This window comes from Phalacrocorax aristotelis, chromosome 1 (genome assembly GCF_949628215.1).
Source record: "Phalacrocorax aristotelis chromosome 1, bGulAri2.1, whole genome shotgun sequence".
NCBI classification, from domain to species: domain Eukaryota; kingdom Metazoa; phylum Chordata; class Aves; order Suliformes; family Phalacrocoracidae; genus Phalacrocorax; species Phalacrocorax aristotelis.
Genome location: NC_134276.1, coordinates 2,867,482 through 2,882,015, shown reverse-complemented (window position 1 = coordinate 2,882,015; position 14,534 = coordinate 2,867,482). Strand labels below are relative to the sequence as shown.

At 49.9% G+C, this 14,534-nt stretch overlaps 1 protein-coding gene across 1 annotated transcript; it reads right to left on the bottom strand.

The window, feature by feature from the left end:
- Positions 1 to 1,404: 1,404 nt before the first annotated feature.
- KLHL35 (kelch like family member 35) lies at positions 1,405 to 14,260 on the bottom strand. The gene is made up of 7 exons (XM_075112338.1): positions 14,095 to 14,260; positions 10,684 to 11,574; positions 8,690 to 8,874; positions 7,998 to 8,116; positions 7,315 to 7,503; positions 6,463 to 6,651; positions 1,405 to 5,069 (listed from the first exon to the last, which is right to left on the bottom strand). The coding sequence occupies exons 2-7, from the start codon at positions 11,571 to 11,573 to the stop codon at positions 4,881 to 4,883; spliced, it is 1,761 nt and encodes a 586-aa protein (XP_074968439.1). The 5' UTR covers position 11,574; positions 14,095 to 14,260; the 3' UTR covers positions 1,405 to 4,880.
- Positions 14,261 to 14,534: the final 274 nt, after the last annotated feature.

Sequence of the window (14,534 nt, the reverse complement as noted above, 5' to 3'; positions counted from 1 at the left end):
TCTTGTCATCGCTCACGAGACAGTTTTGCCTGAATGCAGCTATCTCAGCCTTACATTATGTAAAGAGCATTGGGTGGTGAAAAATGCTCCCCAGGGTGCCCACTGCAAAGCACTGATGGCTCTCACCTCCTGCCAAAGCACAGGCTAGTGACCTCTCCATGATGCCGCAGTAGGCCAGAGCTGGAGGCAGATTGTTTCGCTCCATGCAACAGCAGGCTCAAACTTTCTGAGACAAGTGCTATAATTACTCCTCCATTTATCACAGTTCCTGAGAGCATCATGATTTGGGTAGAACTAAAACATATCTTTCAAAAATACGTCTAGTCTTGGTGTAAAGAACTTGCAGGGTAGGAGAGAAGCTTCCTCCTAAAGGAAGCCTTTTCCACCTAAAAGTTAGGTAGCTACTTCAAAGTAGTCATGAAGGTCTCTCTCAAGTCCACCAAGAGTGAGAGGCAGCTCCAGCAGGCTACTCATCTTGCTCCAAGAGACACATCTAAGGTGAGGGGTTTGACTCACTCTTTAGAGGGGCCCCTTTTCCCTAGTGACTTTGGAGGAGGCTCCAGTTTCTGTCTTTGACGAGTACAACTGATGCACTTATGGGTGAAAGCTGAAGCTTATGAACCTCAGCTCAGGTATATAAATCTTCATTTAGATTTACATGGCTTGATCTTGCCACCAGTGGGTTTTGCTTGCTGGGGAACCGAAGGACCCAGCAGTGTCCCTGCAGGCACTTTGGTCATCAAGACTTTGTATCAAAAGCGTCCGTGCCTTCTTTCTGCTAAATATCACCAACTGAGCACCCTGTAATCCTTATCCCACCCCTGAATAATTTTGATGGCTCTACTCTGCTCCTTAGGATTTTCACATGCTCAGCCAAGGGGATCTGCTCCCACAGTCCCTTCTCCTCTGCTACAATAGCAAGGACCCAGTGCATCCCCACGTCATCCCTCTGCTCACACAGCCCAGAGTCACGTCGCTGCTAACAGTGTCACACTGGAAACCGTTCCAGCTGCTTCTCCACTACAGACACCAAATCTCTCTCAATGCTGCTCCACAGGACCCTTCTCTAGCTCTGGGCAGCATTTGTTTCTCGCCCAGTTGCATCACATCTCATTTGCCTTCATGAAAAAGGCATTTTACTTTTTTTTTACTAGGAAGGAAAGGCTACCGAGGAGTCCAGCTTGCTTTCCACAGCAGCCCTGTCTTCCAGGTTATTTATAATTCTTCTACTTTGTGTGTCATGGACAAACGTTATGAGTCCCTGAAGGCCTTGCTGTCTACACCATCCATGTGATTTTTTCACAAAAAGCTTTTTCTTCCCTCTGGCTCCCATCCAAAATACAAACATACCCAAAATAACACAACTGCTGAGACAGGCAGCAGGAAAACCAAAAGGATGGGGTGGGGGGGAAGGGATGGTTTAAGTACTGCTTGGATGTGATTAACAGTCACTGTTTTGGAGTGAAAAAAAAAAAAAAGTGATTTATTTTGTTTTTAAAAGCTTAAATACATAAAGCTGAAACTACCGCACATGCTTTGCAGGTGATCGCGACTTTCTTCTACATCTTTTGCTATACAAAGCCCCACAGCAAGTCTCTGTATCACTGTAAACACAGCAAGGAGGTGCTTTACTTGTGGTCTCTGAGAAAAGCCTTCTCAGAGACTGAAGAAGTTTGTAGTCGCAGCCAATTTCATGTTTTCTGTTCTTCTGCCACAGCAAAGAGGAGCAAGAATCAGCCAAGCAAATACTTTTTCATTTTCTCTGGAAATATTCTTTCCATCGTGCCAAAATATGAGTAGGTTTCCCCATCCTTCAGCTGAGCTTGAATGATCCAGGCACCTTCTCTACACTGACTTGGCCATGACCCCATATAACAGTTAAAGATATAATTCCCTGCAGGCAAAAAGCAATACCTTTGACTTCCTGCTTGCTTAGACTCAGGATTCCGGTATCCCAGAGAGAGGCTGGGACACCCCAAGGATGGTGCACCCAAAGCTCCTCTGAAGCTCCATCAACAATGTATTTTTGGAACGCCATGAAGGAACATGCACAAATGAAATTCCTGCAGCAAAAGCACTTCGGAGTCAGGGTGAATATTTATATCTAAAAAACCCCAAGTTATATTCTTTCTCCAACCCTCCCCTGCGTGCCCATGGCCGTTACGAAATATAAACACGTTTCAGTGGAACAATGAATGTCAGGACCAAGAGGCAAATGTTTTAGTACCTATGCCATAACTTCCACCACCTATTGCAACATACCACACGTGTCAAAAGCACATGGGAAACCTGATGAGAACACCTTCTGCCCTTTTGAGTGTGCTTATTTCTACAGGAATAAGGTGTGCAGTACCGCAAGAGACTCCCAGGAAGCATTAGGAAAGTCAGGAAAGACTGTGGTAAGAGTTGTAAGTGCAACTGGAAAACTTCCTCTTTATTGTCAAGGCTGTTGCTGTGTCCAAATCACTCTGCCCTTTTCAAGAAGAGCAGCACAAAGGTCTGCCAGCAGCCAAGCAAGCTACGTCTGTGCTTACAGCCCTATTCTATATACATTAGCCAAGGCAGAAATATAGCACAAGGACCACGCCTTTCATAAGGCCTGATTCCTCGTGATGCTCACCATCCTCGGTTGCCCAATGCATGCCCTTGCAAGCTCTGGGTGCCCTTGTTCTCTTGGAACACCAGCAGTGTTTTCCAAAGAGCAGACCATATTGGACATATGGATCATGGGGTGAGGTGGAGATACTGGGTTCACTTTGAAGGGGTGTGCATACCAAAGCGGTGAATTGCTTAAGGCACAGAAGAATAGTAAGAGAAGCAAAACTGGGGAGGAAAGATGGGCCATGGTTTGTGGTCCTCAGGAAATCAGGCTATAAGAGGATAAAGGTCTCTCTGGCCCTGACGGCTATCACGGCATGGGTTGATGCGCTTAGGCTTTCTTTTGTGCCACTTGAAGTGAAGGAAAGGTGCCAGTTTCTCCTGAAATCTTCATTCCTGAGCAACCCAACTGTGAATGCAATTTGACTGTGAATAAAATTGCCTTTTACCAGCATGACTTTCCTTTTCTATCCTCATGGGAATAACCTATACCAGCATTGAATCTCCTTTATGCTTAAAAGACACACTGTACCACTTATGATCAGATTAAAACGGCCAACCCACATGCACGGGGTTTAAGATGACTTTTGAGACTGAGAACATCTGAATAGCACACCTTGATGAACAAAATGGCTGTGATAAGCCCTGAGACCTTCCAAACGTGACTATGAGGAGCATCGGGTATGATTCATGCAATGAAACATCTTGCTCACCGCTTGGGCGATGGAAGAGCACGCATTTCCTAAAGAGAAGAGATCAGAGTGCCCCAGTTACAGCCAATCTTGGCTCTTCAGCAGGGCTTTGGGTTTTTTTGCCATGTTTTACAGGTAAGCCTGGTGTCATCACAAAGAAGAGGTGAACTCAGAGTTCACGGACGTACTAAAGAGAACCGGATAAAAACCAGCTGTGTGGGGGAAGCAGGCAACCACAAGAGCTTTAAGATGATTAAAAAGCCCTAAAAAGGGGAGTATCTGGGGTGGTGGATGTAGTCATTTCCTCTACTTCAGGAAGAAGCCATCATTGAGGTGAGGAAAGGAAGGTGCAGAGAAAACAGCAGCCAGCCAGCAGCCTGCTGTAGAGGGGTGCACTCTGCAATGTACAAGTAATGGGAGTTTTTAAGAGACCCCACTCTACATTTGGCAGCATCTAAGTCCCTAACTGAATGACATGAAACTAGAGACACTGACACCAAAAGCTGTGGCAACGCTACCAAATCAAACGTGCTCAGGATCATTCCTAGACCTGAGACCAACCGGCTTGGAGCAACACAGTCAGCGTAATCAAACACTTGCCCTCCAAATGAGCTGCACATTCAGGCTCCCAGGGACTCTGTATAAAATCTGTTAAATATTGAGTTTATTTTAATACTTGCTAGCATACTCCAGAGCCAAGATGTGCTAGATGTGATTCTGTGGCTACCATGCTTCGGGTCTTCATGCTTAATTCCTACACGTTACTATTCCCCTGCCTCGGCTCTCTGAAGAAGGAACTCTTGGCTACACGATCCACTTGTCCTCTGAACGACAAAGACACAGTGAGACAGCAGTCCAACCACAAAACGTGCACAAAAAGAGCCAGGACTCTGCGCTTTAGGGGAACAGACTCTCATAACGGTATATGCAGAATGGAGTCAGAGCTTGGAGTATTTAATCAGGCTTTGGGGGATTTAGTGGAGAAATTTTCCTGGGATATCAGCTTTGCAGTCTCAGTCTCAGCTCTGCACTGTAATGAGACTAGCTGTTCATGGGCATTAATGGCCATTTAGGTCACCACCGTGGTTTGACACAGGATTCTACAGAGCTAAATGCACAAATATGGGACAGTTTTAGCTAAAGATTTGGATCCTGTAACTGTGATTGTTACTGCAACAGTCTTGGGCACCAGAAAGCAGCAAATACATGTCCTTTTAGGACAGCAAGCCTCTGTTGCCGGCATAACAGAAAACATTAATCTACAGCCAGGAAAACCTAAGTAAATGTCAAATTCAATAGCTCCAGAGGCTGTAAGGATACTTGAATCCTACTGTGGCGATGTCTGAGATGCAGCTTCACACAGCCCAGCACCCTTTCATCCTCTGACCTACATCAGCGTCAAAGCCATTGGCATCATGAGGCCAGGAAAAACAACACAGAGGCTGCTCAGGGGCTGGCTGGGGCACGTCTTCATCAGTGGCTTTTATCGCCCTTCCCCACACAAAGGTGAGGTGTCTGTTCACATGCTGGGTATCCACTGTCTCAAGGGGAGGCTCTGGGTGGGAGGTGGACGCAGTTGGAGCCCTGTGGTCATCTGTTCATGCGCTGCAGGATGGTCACGCAGCCGTGATAACTGGTACAGCGCTGCAGCGGCGGCTGCTGCTCCACGCTCCCTGTCACTGGGTCGAAAGTGAACGCTTTGTCCGTGCCTTCTCCATTCTCATCTCGGCCACCCAGAATGTAAATCTTCCCTCCACAAACCGTCAGGCCACAACTCTCCTGGAAAGCAGAAGGAAAGCCCAAGAGCTAAGGAACAAGCCCCCAGCTTTAGGTTCGGGGCTGAGCAAGGGGGGTGAGTCATTGCAATGGCTCAACTCTCACTTGCCCAGCAGAAGGGAGTGAAAGTAGGGAAGATAAGTGATGTCTGGCTCTTGGGGTGCTGCAGCCTTGCTGTTTCAGGAACAGTTTAGGCACTAAGAATCACAGAATGTCCTGAGCTGGGAGGGACCCACAAGGACCATCGAGCCCAGCTCCCGTCCCTGCACAGGACACCCCAAATTCACACCAGGTCTCTGAGGGCCTTGGCCAAGCGCTTCTGGAATATCGCCAGGCTGGTGCCCTGATGCCTCCCTGGGGAGCCTGTTCCAGGGCTCCACCACCCTCTGGGGGAAGAGCCTTCTCCTAATGCCCAGCCTAACCCTCCCCTGGCACATCTCCCTGCCGTTCCCTCGGGCCCTGGCGTTGGTCACCAGAGAGCAGAGACCAGCCCTGCCCCTCCTCCTGCCCTCGGGAGGGAGCTGCAGAGCGCCATGGGGCTGCCCTCGGCCTCCTCTGCTCCAGCTGAACAAACCCAGGGACTCCAGCCGCTCCTCGTACGGTTTCCCCTCTAAACCCTTCCCCAGCTCCGTGGCCTCCTCGGGACACTCTCCAGTAGCTTTATACCCTTCATGTCCTGCGGCGCCCAACGCTGCCCACAGCACTCGGGGTGAGGCTGCCCCAGCGCGGGGCAGAGCGGGACAATCCCCCCCCTCGCCCGGCTGCGATGCAGGGCTTGAAATACCTCAACCCAGTAACGGGACCGTTGCTGTTTCTGACAGTCCCCCAGACTCACAAGCACACCAAGAGACTAGAGACCCAGACAGAACCTCCCTGTGAAAGACACTTATAAGTATGCACTGATGCGGGCATTTTAATTCGCATGGGGACGAGATGTGTCCCATCATCCCATCCTTCCTCTTCACTGTGCCACAGCTCATGTTGCAGCATGGCTTTGGAGTGCAAAAGCGTGATGACTCTAAACCAAGATACAGAACCACCACCGGTCTATGTCCACAGACCAGACTAGAGCCAGTATAACCCTCACATAGTGTGGAGGACAGGTCCTCAACACCAAGAGTTTCGCCCTACAGATCCACTCCTCTGTCATTAATAGCTAGTGTAGACCCAGCCTCAGCAAAAATCTTGGGTTTGCTGTGGGAGAGGCATCCTCTAAGCAGTATGGACACTGATGGCGAGTACATACGGTTGAGTTGCTCTGCAGAGGTCATGTTCATAATGCTTAGAGCCAAACCCACGACGTATTTTGCTTGCCTTCAATCTCAGCAAAGCACAGCTGGCTCCTATTCTAGAGATAGGGAAGGATCAGAGCTTCTTTCCTAAGCTTCTTCCTTACCAGAGGCCCAGGGAGGGTGGCCACTTCTTGCCAGCTGTCTTTTTTTGGATCGTAGCTGAAGATTTTACTGAGAAGCCCACCTACAACATAAATGATGTTGTCCAAGCAGACGGCACTGATGCACCTCTGGTAAAAAGGGGTGGGAGACAACAGCGTCCACTTGTTGTCCTCTGGATCATAACACTGGACCTGGGAGGAGAAATGCAGCTATGGGAACAAGAGTTTACCACATCTCTCTGCTTGGATGAAGCTGCTATTCACTAGCAATTATAAGCGCCTGGGGACAGAAACATGGACAGGAGCTTCAACACCCAGAGCAGTGCAGTGCACAAAGAGATGAGGGGTTCTAGCATTCCCTTTTACATTCAAGTCTCCCAGAAAAACTACAAGCCCCCAGGGTGGCTATCTATCCAGACAGTGCATGCTTAAGTGTTCAGAGATGGAGCTGAGAAGCCCTGATGGCTCTTCCTGCAGCTCAGGAGACCAGAAGCATCATCTCTGGCTTGCAGCCATCTCCTCCGGGCAGTTACGACCATTGCTACTTATCTGAAGCGGATGCCCACAGTGCCAGAGGTTTATTCCTGTGCTCAGGGCTGACCAGGCTCCAGAGCAGAACAGGCTCTACTGAAACCGTGCCTAATATACTGCCAACTCCTGACACCTTCCCTCTCTGGTCCCTAAATCTCATTGGCTTCCATTTAAATGTATGACTTACTATAAGGGAGCCTTCACTACTCTTCAAAAAAAAAAAAAAAGGCACCCTCGTAGCATAAGGACAACCTCATTTCCTTTCACATTCCATGGAAACCTTCTTTTTTAGGTCTCTGCCCATTCTTGATGCCCCAGCGATACCTTGTCAGTGTTAGCGGTGTCATCCACAGCACCACCCAGCACGTAGAGCTTGTTCAGGCAGGAGACCACAGCTGCCGAGCTCACGGCTTGAGGCAGCGGGGCCAAAGTTGACCAGCTGTTGGAGAAGGTGTCATAGCACTCCACACTGGAGAGGCGGTAAAAACCATCAAAGCCACCCACAGCGTAGATCTGCCACAAAAGGATCAAAGCGAACATATTAGAAACTCCTGGACTCACCTTACAGGCTATGCTGTCACGTCATACATGAGGGGAGGCTAGGACTTGGCCAGAAAGACAGACATTAAGCCACAGTAAAACACTGGGGTTGGACTAGATGACCTTTAAAAGTCCTTTCCAACCCAAACCATTCTATGATTCTATGAAACACCCCACACTGTATAGCTTTCACCCCAAGACTTATCACAGCTGCCTGCAGAAGTCTTGCACCATCCCATGGTAGACCTTATTCCTACAACTTCATTTGTGGCTACTTCAGGTCACAACACACACCCAACAGAAACAATGACATCTTGGTTATGTCATAGTTTTTCTCCCATCAAAAACCATCTCTAAATGACCCAGAAGACAAACACACACTGACAGTTTCTCATTGCACTGGGCAGCAGGAGAAGTGGGGGGCAGTTCTTCACGTGGCTTCTTCCAAAATCTGGGCCATTGCTTACCTTGCCCTGAAGTGTTGCCATTTTGTGCCTCCATCGGCCTTTCTGCAGACAAGCAACCTTGATCCAGACGTTCAGCTGGGAGCTCAGCACCCAAACATCATTGCTGCTGATGTGTCCTCCTGAAAAACAGAGGGATGGAGGGCTGGTGCGATCCCAAGGACAGCCCCATCACCTCACTACACCACAATATCACGTAGTTCCTCCATGTAATGGAACGACTTACGCCAGCACACGGTTATTGGGTTATGGCCATGTAGACTCAGCTTCCCAAGGGAGATACCCTCTGCAATTCAAGGCACTTGTTACACTGCTCCATCCGTTATATAGAACTAATCTGATAAGCATTATATTTTAAGTGAGGGACAGGCAGGAGGCTCCGATGTTTTAGGAAACCCTGTCTGACAGCAGGCAACAAAACCAGCTCATTCCACAGCTGAACACTTTGGACAGATGCCCAACAGGAGGGAAAAGTTTTTTAATGCTGCCATCCTCCCCCTCAAATGTGAACTTGTTCCTTGGGACAGCAAAATCCAGACTACCTAAGGATAAACTTCACCAAGAAGTGACTTTGCTCCAAAGCTGGAATGCATGTGGATGAGCCCTCGTGATTAGACCCAAGGAGTGGCTGTCCAAGCACAGATCATTCTGTTCTTTGCAATGAGGAAGGGACCATCTGGTCCAGGGTATCTCACCTGATATGTACACATCATTCTTCAGCGTGCAGGCAGCAAACTCTGACTTGGTGTAGCCAGGCACGCTGGAGAGGGCTGTCCACTGCCTGCTCTTCGGGTGGTAGAGGTCTGTGAAGGGCAGCTTCAGAAGGCCTTTCTTATCACAGCCCCCAATGACGATGATGACTTCTGCCAGTTCCATGAACCTGGACCATGAAAGGCATGGGTAAGTCCCCAGGCCAGGCTACTCCTTTCCGTCATGCCTCCCATCCTATCTAGGGCATTGGCAGCACAGTCCAATGGATAGAGCAGGTCCCCTCCTGCATCAGCTACTGATTTTTCTGGGCAATTAATTTCACCCCTGCACCTTCCCTTTTGTCTGCGCATTCAAATCAAAGGTACCTCCCAGACTGGGTGGGAAGGGGTCCAAACTGCATAGGGAAAAAAATGGGAATGACCTTTAAAAGTCCTTCGTGAGATTGCCTCCTGCCACTCACCCTCCCCCTTCCAGCCCAACCAAGGCTAATCCTCAAGGCACAGCCACGAGCATGGAAAGCTGTTCCTGGCAGCCGGCCTGAAACAAGCTCTCTGCCTGGAGAGAGAGGTGTTTCCAGGAAATCTCTTTCTCTCTCCAGCCCTAACAGCAGCAAGCAGACGAGGCAGGCAGCAGGGGAAGGAAAATCCTGCCAGCTAGTAGGTGGCAAGAGAGGAACAGCTCTGCGTGAGGGGAGAAAAAGGTGAAAGAGGATTTGAAAGACTTTGTCCAAGCCCCAGATCTGCCATGGTTTCTGCAGGCTGAGACAACTCAAGTCCAAAGCTGTAAAAGGAGGGAGGTAAAATGTAGATGCTGGGGGGTAGGATTTACCCCCAGTGAATTTTAGCAGTTTGCATCCTTGAGGAGGTCACCACGGACCCTGTTGTTGAGCAGTTCTGGATATAACAGCCTGTTGTGGTACTCAGCACAGAGAAGATGTGCCAAACCCCCTCTTCCACCTGACAGAAACATGCCCTAAATGCCAGGCAGGGACTTCTGAGATGCACTTGGGCAACCTCTGTCCTTCTGCCCAGGATGCCCCACTGAGCGGCAAAGAAACCTGCACCTCTTGGGCTGAAGAGCAGGAGAGCGCAAGGACCTGGCCCTGCAGCCCCATGGTCATGGGTGTCCTCTGGAAAAGGATGGGGAGCCTTGCAAACCAACTCTATCTCATATGGCAACCCACCCTGGAGCAGAGGTGTCCATCAGCACTCTTACCAAGCACACCTTAAGGGACCTGTGGCACCACGAAGAAACAGCAGAGCCTGAAATCGTGGCTGGCCAAATCCAAATTTCACAGTGACAAAAAGGTGCAGATTTCCACACACACCCAACCCTAGAAATCACTTTTTCTTTGCCTCCTCCACTTTACACTGGCAGCTGCCTGGGCCAGCATATCTTTATCTTCTTGCTGTTCATCAATAAATCAACGGAAAGAAAAGAAAGAAAAAAAAAGGGGGGATGCTGAGGTAGCCGCCTGGACAGTAGCTGCTTTCTTTCACTGGACATTAATTCCTGACCCTGCGGCAATGCCCTTGAGCTAGGCACCACGCTGATGGCCAGGAGGACCGAGGCTGGTCCAGGCCTTCCTGCTAACAGACAGCTTGGAGGCAGAGAGAGAGAGACCAAAAACAGGTGAAATGAGAGGAGACCAGTGGCAGAGCTGGGAATGGAAAACAGGTCTCAGCCCAGTGCTGTATCCATTGGCAAAAGCAGATAGAAATAAAGAGCTACAAACACCCACTCCTGCCCGTAGTCTTCTTCCCCCCCCCCCCCCCAAACAGTGGTACATGCATTAGTATAAATCTCACAGGAATCCTTTAAGCCAGGCAAATATTTCCAACATCTCCATTTTGGAAACAGGGATGCCAAAAGTGGAGCAACTGTGGGGGGAAGAGAAAAAACTACCCAAGAACACCAAAACTTTAAGATCCATCAACTTAGGCCACGTAGGTCTAGGGAAGAAGGTGCTGGGTTTTACCTTCTGGGCCTTGATCGCAAAGAGCTGACCTCGTTCCCGAGGATGTAGTACTTGCGGGCCTCATGCAGTAGAGGAATGCACTCCTTTGAGTCCTGGATGAGTTCATCCATTTCCACCTTCTCCAGGAAGTAGGTGGGGTCGAGCAGGGGCAGACGCACATGCTCAAGGAGCTCCTTCAAGGCTCCCTTCCTGGCAGGTACGTCATGCCGTACCCAGCGCATGACTGCTTCAAAGACCACTTCCTCCTTGGGGACCACCAGTTGCTCATCGGACAGATATTCAACCAGCTCCTTCACACCCATCTCCAGGAACTCTTCATGACACGACACCTCCACAAAACACTCCAGCATGAACCTCTTGCTCTTTTCTGTCAGGGACGCGATGGAGAACGAATCTGCAAACTTCATGATGCCCAAACAATTGCATGGGTGAAGCTGGTCTTCAAGGAAGGTGACGCAAGCATCTCTGAGCTTGGAGATCTGCAGCAAGTCAGACAGTTCCAAGATGCCTTCAACATTGTCCTCCTGAATGATGATGTTCCCCCCATACATATAGTCAAGAAGGAGAGACATGGTGGAAGCAGAAATCTTCTGGATATTAATGATATCCTGGTGACCTTCCTTAAGATTGCCACCAAACATGGCCCGGAAATACGTGCTGTTGGCTGACAAAGTGGCACGGTGACAGGGGAACTCTTGTCCATCAATTAATAGCACCACGTCTGTGAAGATGCCGCTCTGCCGGTAGGAGTTCAGCGTCTGAAGGATTTGCTCAGCGTGGCAGGACCCACTGCAGAGCTTCATGTGCAGCTTTTCTTTGCTCGGGTCCCGTGTCACGTTTTCCAGGCTGCTTGCCCTGAAGCTGGATTCTTCTTTCATCATCCGATGCATCCTGATGGGGAAGCAGTGAAGGAGACAAGAGAACAGTACACTATTCAAACACCTGACTGTAGCGTCCCACACCATCACGGTTTCTGCATCTTCCTCAGTGCCATGAGGAAGTACAGCTTCCAGCCAGGCTCTGCCCCTTCCCCCGCGCACACGGCTCCTCCTCAGTAACCCACACTTCCTCCAAACCACAGCGCACTGGGATATTTCCAGTCCAACCCCATCTCAGTAGATAAACTTCTGCCTTTAGGCGATGTTTCTTCTAAGGCAGGTGCCTGGCCCAGCCTATGCTGTGCTAACACCTCGACACCCTTTCCTTTCCTTTCTTTCTGACATCTTGCAGCTCTTACGAACTGCTTTCCTCATCCTGCCAAATGCAAGCGCTCCACGGTACAGCCCAGCCTGGAGCAATGCAGCGTTGTGACTTTTTCTATCCACCCTGTTTCCCCAGATGTCTGATTCCAGGGAAAAAAAAAAAAGCAGAGATAAGGATGTGAGTCTGAGATTTGCCAAAGGTAGCTATGACACAACCTGCCCCAAAGCAGGGGAGATGTCTATATCTGACATACCTTTCTGCTAGATTTGTTCTCCAGATGATTTTAGAAACATAGAATCATAGAAAAGGTTGGAAAAGACCCTTAAGATCATCGAGTCCCACCGCTAACCTATCACTGCCAAGTCCACCACTCAACCGCATCCTCAAGCACCACGTCTACCCTTCTTTTAAATACCTCCAGCCTTTCATAAAGGACTTCATAAAGTGATTGCAATGAAGCACAGCAGTCTTCTCTCCTTCGCACTCTAACAGTTCACCATTCACACTAACAGCGTGAGCAGCAGGACCCACCCCAAGCACCCACGTGCTCAGCCAGGAGGCTGCAAGTAACTGCAAATCCAAAGGGGTGATCCCTGCTCAAGTAGAGGGGAGGCAGCCAGATCACCTATAAAGAGTAAACCCGCTCTGCCTGCAGAGGAGGGGTCTGAAAAGCAGGGGAGCATCGTGGCATTGGAATAGCAACAAGAATCAACTATCTCTGACAACAGTGAGAGAATCAGAGATCCCTCACCCTCTGCCTCCACCGTCCTAGACCCACTGACAGCTTTGCTCTGCCCCATTTCCCCCACTTCTCCCCAAAAACCTGCCCTGGCCCGTCACTGTTGCGCAGACCCAGATGCTGGGGGGAAGAGTGAGCACAAGACTGAACCTCCCAGCACTTTACCGACTGCTCTCACCAGCTGGACGTTAAATAAAAGGGGCACAGCAATGCCACCCCTGTGTTTTAGAAGCATGGCAGAGTCAGTACCGCTCCTTGAGTGGGGCTGCCAGTAAGGGCCATCAGCAGAGCACCCCTGATCACAGCTTCTACCATGGCCATGCAGGTTTTAGATTGCTTTTCTGAGGCTCTGTAACAGCAAAGAGCCCATTTAGGGGTGGCTCAGGTTCTTCTCTTAGGGGCACCCTAAGAGCAGCTCTGGAACATCTCACCATGAGCCTCTGGCAGGAGCACAAGTCCCCACTGGGGTGGCAAGTTACCAGCCATCGGTGGCTTTATGGTGTCCACACAATTCCCTGCAGGAAGGCAGGTAGCACACACCTTGAGGACAATTGCATTGAATTTCTCATGTGTCAAAATTCCTGTCTTAGGACTAGAATGTTCTTCGTCTCTTTTCCTACACCTGCACCTCCCGGACAGGCATCGTGTCTGACCACAGACCCCAGAGATGCTCAGATTCTCCTGTGCTCCAGAGGATGCCTCCTGGCTGCACCTGCACCAGGGTAGCTGTGTGTAGGACAGCCAGATCCAGTCCTGAGGATCGTCACCCCACCACCCCAAGAAATTGTCACCGGATCCTTTGTGCCTCCAGAATCGCCCAGCAATGGGGAAAACACCTCTGCCTGTGCCATGAGGGGAGCTGCAGAGACCTAAAGAACATGACAGCAGCATGACAAGCCCTAACTAAACATCTCAGAAATCCCGTGGGAGTGGGTGAAGGCTCTAAACACTCCGAATGCCACTGACAGGTGCTCAGGGCTGTGTACAGGAAGGAACCGCTGTTATTCAGTTCGAAGTGATTTAAAGAAGGTACAACAAAGGCAGCTCCCTAGAGAAGCCTTTGCAAAGAGCACGGCGGACTCCACGTTTTGCTGACACACGCGGCTCCAGCCAAGACAAACACATCTATATCCCCACATCTCTCCGAATCTGCACAGGTTTCTGAGCCATCAGGGTCACACACAGCTCTGCATGGCTCAGTGCTGGGAAGAAACAGCTCGGGCTGACCTCCTTACAAAGAGACACACACCCCCAGTTAATCCAAATGCCTTCCCCCAGCTCACATCCCTCCTGTCTACCCATTAAACAAATGATGCCGACGCCAAAGGGAGTGGGTTTGCCCTGTTGCCCTCACCCATGCACGCTGCTGCCCAGGTCACCCTCTCTATCCAAGTACCACACAGCAGAAAATGCTAGGTTTTTTTTAAATCAAGCCTCCCCAGCTACTAATTCAAGAAGTCCAATGTTACCTGGCCCACAGGTTGTGTTCTCCAGGTGGGACCTAGTGAAGACTCAACTTCCCTCTCAGAGAGCTCCCATACACGTCGGGGGTCTGCACGGAGACAGGTCCCCTCTGCGAAGCACGCTCAGCCCTTCTCCAGCAATGCTTGGGGAAGCACAAAAGCATCCCCTTTATCCTCACTGCCAGAGAGAGGGGGGGGGAGAAATCTGCTTTTGTTTCTCCTGAATGACATGCAGGAGAGCTACAGGGCATTAGCCATGCAGCTGTCAATAACAGCCAGCCAGGGAGGAGCCAGGGCCCAGGGAAAACCCATCACAGCTCAGGGAAAATATATCACGCCAGGGCAGCTTAAGAGGGCCAAGCCATCTGGAGAGCAAATTGGGGTCCAGGTGGAACGATTCATTTGATAGTCTCTGGCTCACTGGAAACCACACTAAAGCTGATAAA